The 8628-nt window shown below is 38.8% G+C and overlaps 1 protein-coding gene across 1 annotated transcript; it reads right to left on the reverse strand.

Annotated features, from left to right (window-relative positions):
• Positions 1-1027: 1027 nt before the first annotated feature.
• Positions 1028-3759, reverse strand: LOC134033919 (uncharacterized). Its single transcript, XM_062478206.1, has 5 exons — positions 2925-3759; positions 2588-2657; positions 2293-2473; positions 1810-1976; positions 1028-1426 (listed from the first exon to the last, which is right to left on the reverse strand). Exons 1-4 carry the CDS (start codon positions 3621-3623, stop codon positions 1814-1816), a joined length of 1113 nt encoding a protein of 370 aa, XP_062334190.1. The 5' UTR covers positions 3624-3759; the 3' UTR covers positions 1028-1426; positions 1810-1813.
• Between the last annotated feature and the right edge of the window lie 4869 nt (positions 3760-8628).

Genomic DNA, 8628 nt, shown 5'->3' on the forward strand with positions numbered 1-8628 from the left:
ATTAGGTTTAAGTTGTGGAATTATGATCTTCCATAATTCAATTCAAATGTTGTTAATGCATCTGGTACAGGACTGGGAAAGACTTCAATCCATTGTAAACATATCTATAATTACCAGGCAGTATTGACCCTTCAGTTTTCTTATTGTTGAGCAAACACATGTAACAGCATCTAATAAGACAATACATCATCATTTGATATTCAACTCCTATTAGTCATGCCTAGAAATGACAATCTGTTTCTTTGTTCCCTTCTTTAGAAAATCAACTGTTAGTCTAATTTCTTTCCCTACAAAAAACCTTTTCTGTCTTTTAAAACAGTCAAGTTTAAGACCAATATTGTTTTAGATTCTCTATTTTACCAAATCACACCTCTTTTTATCAAAGATATGATAAAAGCAATTTTCATTATGCCAAACCAGAATCCGTACACTGTAAAAAATTGTCCTGTAAAATAACAGTAAAGAGCAGGCAGCAGAGACGCCAGCAGTATACCGTTATTTTTACGGTATACATACGTAAATAATTTTACGGTAGTAGTCTGTAAACAAGAAAAACTGTATATTTCTGTATTTCTATTATTTACAGTAAAGAGCTGGCAGAAAAGACGCCAGTAGTGTACCGTTATTTTTACGGTTTACATACGTAAAATATGTTATGGTAGTAGTATGTAAACCAGAAAAACTGTATATTTCTGTATTCACACTGTTAAATGATTTCAGTCTAATACAGTAAAAACATTAATGCTGCATATTTCTGTGATTATTTGAAAATTACAATAATATTCTGTTAAGGTTGTTACTTTAACTTCTCACAGTTTACTGCAGGCACAATATAATACAATAACTACATTTAGCAGTTTCCTAAAATATCAGTCTTCATTGCAATCAATATTGATTGCAATGAACTTCATTATTCTCAGGGCTATAGACAATTGCTTAAGATATGCATTATTGTGAATGTTATGCAAATTAAGAAATAACAACTTCAGAATCAAATACCTTTATTTCAAAGGCAATGTTACAGTAATATGATGGCCGCTACTTTCACAAAATGTAAACAAAGAAAAATAAACCCTGTTTGATGACGCTGATCCTTCTTACAGGAAGGTAGGAACATGTATATGTAGGCCTACATACATGTATCAAAACATGATACATCATGTATAAAAGTCAATTTAAAAGATTTACATAGGTCATCTGCAATGTATTCTCTGCTGTCTGTAAAAATGTATACTTTCATAATAAAATTGTGGACATGCAGAATTGGCAACATTTGGACAAATTTAAGAACATTTTGAAAATGTGCATTATTACCATTTTGACAATATGCATCAATAACATTAAGATCAACATTAACATTTAGGGATGAAGCTGTAATCCTTTGAGGTAGCCACTGTTCCTCTGTGGCATTATTCCAGTGTTGCCACTGTCAAACAACAACAAACAATCATTATCACAATAATAAATAAACTATATAACCAGGAATGTACAGTATACACTCCAAGGTAATGCGTATAAAGTTAATAATACCAGTTCTCTTGTGGCTTAATGTGGCAATGCCAGACTGTAGGGGAGTCAGATGGCTGAGCGGTTAGGGAATCGAGCTAGTAATCAGAAGGTTGCTGGTCCGATTCCCGGCTGTGCAAACCAAATGACGTTGTGTCCTTGGGCAAGGCACTTCACCCTACTTGCTTCGGGGGAATGTCCCTGTACTTACTGTACTGTAAGTCGCTCTGGATAAGAGCGTCTGCTAAATGACTAAATGTAAATATGAATGTAAAACAAAGAGAGCGAGATTAAAGAGCTCACCGAACTATATGAAGTTCCATTCAATGTCGAGGAGATTCTTCAGCAGCATGGCGACGTGTGTATTTACTGTAGAAGACTTCTTCTGCACCATCACACCTTTTTTCTTGGAGACAACCTTTCCCCTTTTGGCCTTTGTCCCTCTCTCTGGGTTTATCCCAATGAAGCGCCTGAAATCAAAATAGTCTAAGATCAGAGTGGGATTGCAACAACATACCGTTTTGTGTACATTCAATTAATTGCAATTAATTGTTTTTTTGCCTTTCTTCATTGCACAAATCGAGTGGACTTGAATGACATATAGAAGTGACATCAAATGGAATTATAATAAAGCCTATAGTCCAACAAAATACCCAGTCTGTGCATGTGTGTGTGTAGGTGTGTGTGTGTTGTGGCTTGAAATTTACAGTTAATCCCCTTTTATCAAACACATTAATTTAATTGTATATATCCATATAATAATGACAAGGAATGAAGGGGTTTTACCTCTGAATGAATTCCAGAGTGCAGGCTGCCTCATCTTGATACTCAAGGTTGAATATGTAATACATTGCAAACACAGCAGCAAGTCCTGTTGCAAATGTTGGTGTGATGCCTTCAGAAATGACACGGCCCTCAAAGGTGATCATCCAACGTGTAACTGTGTCTTGCCCTGTTGCACCTGAAACTTGTCATAGCAACATGGGAATGATGTTACCTTGTGTAAACATTTGTAAACTCAAGATGAATGGCTGATATGATATATAATGTGTCTATCAATTAATCAAAATGAAATGTATACCAGGCAGTATCAGGCGAGGACTTGCAGGAAGACTGAGAGTTGTCTCCACGTCAGCTGCAGTGGCAGACACCTGTAGGGAACAAATACATTATGGCTTACCATAAGAAGATTTTTAAGAAGAAAAATTCTAATAAGGTCAATAATTAGTAAACACTAGTCAGAGTAACCTAGAGGCGAATGAGGTAGGCTTCTGAACTACAGTCAAACTGCTAAATAGATTTGGCATTATATGTAGTAGTACTCCACTAAACTAGTACATATATTAGGTGTCTGGACACTTACGACTGGTGGAGGCACCCTTTAAAACACAGGGTTAGAAAGAAAAAAGAAAACGTACATCTGTAAGTAGGATCAGCCCGGTTATGTCCTCTCCAAAGTGTGCCATGAGCAGCTGCACTACACGAAGTGCCGTCACATTATCTTTACCATTGGAGAGGATATCCTTGATTTTCTGGTTGGTAGGTTTTGCCCTGAAGTAGTTTGTGATGACACTTCCACATTCTTCCATGTTGAGTTGCAAGCTATGAAGCACATTGACGTCTGTGAGCAAATCAAAATGTGCGTACCTTGGCGTGAAAAGAAAAGGCCATTTGCTTTTCCCATCTTCAATGTCAGGTGGTGGAAGTGTATTTATATGGCGACGTTGTAGAGAGAATGTAAGCTCCATTAGATGTTTAACTTCTGCTCTTTCTGCTCCACCTGCACCCTCCTGTCTGTAGATCTCAGCCAGTCTCTGGCGGTGCTGCTCCACAGTGTTTTCAGTTTCTTCTGGGGGTAGCTCTGGCTGAAATCGTTTACATCCATATGTGTCAGTTGGACCCCTCTTGCCTGTAGAGGATCGGTGGCTTGAGAAGCTTCCGTCACGGTTCACATTTTCAATGCGGTTTTTCACTTGAATCAAAAGTGATGTATAACCTCCACCCAGAAGTGACCCATCTGGTGCAATATCAGCAAAAGTCTTTGGGTACTTCCTGATGATATTTCGAACCACAGTTAGGCACTGTGCACGAGTCGGGTTAGCTTCATACTTTCTCATTTAATCCGCGAGTACTCGTATCATCTGGCATCGCTCCACTGGTTTAGGTCTCTTGCCATCCGCAATTGCAGAACGAATTTCCGGGGGCATTTGTTCCCAAGGGACCTGGAATGTTTCTGGCCATGTTTTCGGTATCAGAGATGTTTGAGGAGAGGAGGGGAGAGGTATGTTGCTTGGCTCGCTGTTTCTTGCCTGGCTTGAACATGATGAAATGGGCGATAGCTGTGGTGAGCTAGAATTAAGCTGAGTGCGTAATGTTGGTGATGAAGTCCCAGACACCGACCAATCAGTACTCAGTGGTGACGAATTTGGAATGACTTGAAAATCCAATGAAACTGTCTCAGTTTCTAAAAAACAAACAAAAAACAAACAAACAAAGAATTAGGGCACATAACCAATAATCAGAGTCACTGCAGACATTTGGCCAAAAGTCTAATTACCTCTCCTTATAGGCATATTTGACAAGTTTAAAGGTGCATTAAGTAGTTTGGGAAAAAATAAATTCCACAACTAAATAAACAAGAGAATATAACAAGAGCACGCCACACTAAATTAACCATACATTACCTAATTTGAATGCATCCAGTAGTTTTCAGCACTGGATAACAGGTAACATATCAGCAATGTCTTCCTGTTGTACATATTTTAAGTCTTCTTTTGACTCCAAGCCGGAGCTCTGAAGTTTAGATATTATTTGCCACTGGGTCTCTTCAGACAGATTTGGCAAGGTCTTGCAGATGATCTCTTTGATTTCTTCACTCATGTTCGCCATCATTCTGGACTAGAGGGAACGAATGGTGAAGAATAATCAGTGGTGTGCCATGGACAGTGTACTCAGGCAAGGCATAGTAATCTAGCAGATTCTCTTGATTGATACAACAGTAGCTTCTCTGCATCAGTGTGAGGCTGTAAACACCCATGTCAGGAATACGCAGGGCATGATACTTTTCAGCAATGAAATATACTGCTGAATCCTTATGAACAAGAACCACTTTGATTTTTCCAGTAACAAGCCCCTCATCATCATCATCAATCACAATGAGCATGTTCTTTCTATATTTTGTCCCCTTCACCGTCACTTCATTGGCTATCAGAGTATTTGTGGACTCAAAATTGTAATGTGCAACTGCTTCTTTGATTATATCATTGTAGTCATCTGAGAAAAACTGTGTACCCCTCTCCACTGAAACACCTGGAGGGAAGAAGGTTCCAGCACTCAAAAAGGCCTGCAGAAGCTGATGTCTCTCTGCAAGTGTAGAACATGGATTCTTAAAGTTGCGCAATTTTCTCAAACACTGCTTAAAATATGTGTGTTTGCTCTCGAATCTTAAAGTCCATAGGCGAATAAGTGGCCCAAACTGGATAATGAGCTCAGGATAGTGACTGACATAATGATGTTTGGGCTTCAGTGGGTTGTCAGGGAACGTTTGCATTCGGCAATGTAAATATTCATCGATCAGAACTCGTAAGTAGGCTGTCTGGCCATTTGAAATTGCAGGTGCACAACTAAGGTCCACAACTTCTCTGAGTTGCAAAACCAACTGCCATACTTTGTTGTCACCTGGATTTTTTACTCTGTCTCCGATCAAAAGGGGCAACATTCTCAGCAAACACCAATTCTGCACAGCATGTCCCCCAAGTTTTACACCCTCTTGATTAACCTCACACGGTTTGTCATTAGCATCCCTACCGAGATACTTGAACAGATTTATTTGTTGAACTCAAGATAGCTAAACATTTTATCCACCTTAACAAGATGGTTAATGTACAGTGCCAGATCAGAGGATACAATGCCTTCAAAAAGATCATGGCCAAGACATGGAGGCAACCCTGGCTGACATATATGAAAGTATTTGAGCGTATTAAACACAGAGTCAAATTTAACACCTCCACTAGATCTAGACTGTCCTTCAATGCTCTGAACATGACCACTGTATGACTGCGCTGTGCGTTTTGTGCCCTGGCTAAGAGGATCTGCATGGAATGTTGCTCTGCTGATATCACAATATCTGCAAAAGTGGAAACTCCTGCTAAAGTTCTCCACAAAGCCTCCTATGTTATGTGAGCCAAGGTTGTCGCTTGCAATGGCACACAAAGTTCCCTTGTAGACCTTTGTGACATAGACCTTTGTGACCTTTGTGACCATAGACCTTTCCATCAGACAGGGTAACACCATTGAGCTCAAGATCTTTAAGGTCATTGACGAGGGTGCCCATAACCAAGTCTTGACCAAAATACTTACAGAGAACAGAAAAGAACAAGTTGCATTTGATCAGTGCTGGATCTGTTGTGTGGCATTAAATCTGCAAGTGTTAGATATACTGCAAGTATCTTATGTTTTTTCTTTCCAGATCCCAGTGGGTTTACCACTTCAAATGCATCCTGATACAGGATCAACCTCAGCGATGAGCTCTCCGTCTGGAAGAGCACATTCTCAGCCATATTTTTGCCATCCCATACATCCATAAGAATATCCTTAGAACCAATACTGGAGTGTACTTGGTTGTATTGTTCCTGCACTGATTGGCAATGGAATAGAGAATTGATTGTCTGTTTAATAGGAACATACTGGGCAAAACACTCTTTGCCGGCCTCATTCTGACCTAGACAGATCTGAACTGGCTCAACATAGTTGAAGCTGTTCTTGAAAACTGTTTTTCTTTTCTGATCAGTTTTCAGTGGCTGAATGTTGCAAGTCCTAAAGAGATCCTCAGTTTTCATGACTTCAATCACATTGTTTGTGTCAGATTCAGAAATCCCAAGTGTAATCAACTTCTCTTTTAGTTTGAAAAGCAAATGTGACTGGCTTATATCATGTTTTTCCTGAAAATCTTCAATAATTGTTTGGATGACAGAGGATGGAAGCAAACACTTTGCTTGCAATTTAAAATAAAAAAGGGCTCGATTTTTAAAGAACTGTGATTCATCTGCAATTTCTGGGTAAATATCTTGTTCATCGCCTGCATCACTGGGAGGATCAATCTGCATATCAGACTGATCTTGTTCACTCTCATGGGAAACACCAGGATTCACAACGGACTCTGCCAAATTTTCCTCAGCACCATTTTTAGGTTTCCGACTCATGGGTGATGTGAATGTTGATAAAACTGTAAAGCTCTTGCTACAGTATCTATAAGGACAAGCGACTGTTTTCCCCTCTCTAATGTGTGTTTTCAAATGAGAGTAAAATGCCATCAAAGTCTCACACCTTGCATTGCATAAATCAACATGACATGTTAGTTCAACACCAGACAAAGTAGGCCTAACTACACGTTTGTTATGTCTGTAAGTGTGACACTTAAACGTTGAAAAGTCTGACTGCAAGCTGGCAGAACACACTTAAAAGTTAAATTAGGTGTATTTTTATGAATTCTCATGTGCCTTACATATGACACTATTGTGGCACAGTTAAGAGAACAGATCTGACAGGGGAACATTTTGTTGTTGCCCAATGGTAAGTTCTTTTTCATAAACAAACATGCATTAGTCTTGATTACGGCGGTTGGCTTCTTTTTAGTGACACCGTATCAGTCTTCAGCAGAAATGTTTAACCTTAACCGACATTTACATTTAGTCATTTAGCAGACGCTCTTATCCAGAGCGACTTACAGTAAATACAGGGACATTCTCCCCCGAGGCAAGTAGGGTGAAGTGCCTTGCCCAAGGACACAACGTCAGTCGGCATGACCGGGAATCGAACTGGCAACCTTCGGATTACTAGCCCGATTCCCTCACCACTTAGCCACCTGACTCCCTATGTTAAGATTGTGAAAGAAAACCCACATGATGCAAAACGGTTTGACAAAGCTTATACTCTTGGGAGTTGACAGAAGTAGGCTGTGTGAGACGCGCAGCGACAAATAAATGAACAAAATGCGTTCCAAAAAAATCCAAAAAAGGCTATATTTTCACACCAATTTTCCGTTTAAACAGAAAAAAATCAATGCCTTGAGGATTCAAGTGTCTCTCTTTAACCGAACTACAATTAGCCTAGCTTAATTTTCTTGTTAAAACATTAAAAGTTGACACTAAACAAAATAAAAATCACCAAAACCATCTCGGTTAGCCGATATTCCAATAATCCTATGGTTTGGTTGAAATAAATCCTTAATCACCGAGCAAGATGTAGGATAATTATTCCATTAGCCCAGCTATTTTCCTGCTGCCCCCAACTGCCGATTACCTGTTAACACGAGTTGTTCCTTGGATGTGGACGTTCAGCTAACGTTAGAGCTAGCTACCAAAATTAAGCAAAAAACACCCAAAAGTAATATTGTTTTGGCTATTACAAATCTAAGCCTCAATGACATGTTCAAATCCCTAGCTATACAAGCTCCTGAGCATCAGTTTGATATAAACTTTCTTGGCAATATAAATATGATTTTAATTACCGTTTAATTTGTAGATCTATGCAAGACCCGATGGATGTTAATGAAGAACACCCGATGATGTGTAGCACTTGTCATCTAAATTGTGCGTCCTCTTCTGGAAAATCTTCTATCCAAATGATGGTTCCTGATGTCTCTCCAGGAGTTGTTGGAAAATTATTTCTGTATATTTTTTAAGAAAAATGACCAAAATCAGTAGCCTAGACTAACAGACTAACGTTGTATCAAACTTGCTCCAAATTCCCCAGTCAACACTCAATTTCCCAAAAATACTGTAGTGTCCTGTAATTTAAAACATCAGCATACTGTTTAGGGCCTCTGTCCTGTTTCTCCAAGTTAAGCAGCCCACAATGCATTGCTAATTACAGAACTAAACTGTTTAATAAGAAAACAGTTTTTTAGTGTTGAAAATTGGCTGTAAAATTACAGCAATTGTTTACAGTGTATGCTTCTTAAATGAAATATAGACCAAATAATGTTCTTAATGTAGCTATTAACCAAACATTTTTCCCAAATATATTTTCTATAAAGGTCAGATAGGTAGAACTTCATAACTCGTTTTGCTGCAGTTCAAAACGAGCCAATTAGCTCAAACCATCATAACCACAATTTATCAG

This window comes from Osmerus eperlanus, chromosome 2, assembly GCF_963692335.1.
Source record: "Osmerus eperlanus chromosome 2, fOsmEpe2.1, whole genome shotgun sequence".
Classification (NCBI taxonomy): Eukaryota; Metazoa; Chordata; class Actinopteri; order Osmeriformes; family Osmeridae; genus Osmerus; species Osmerus eperlanus.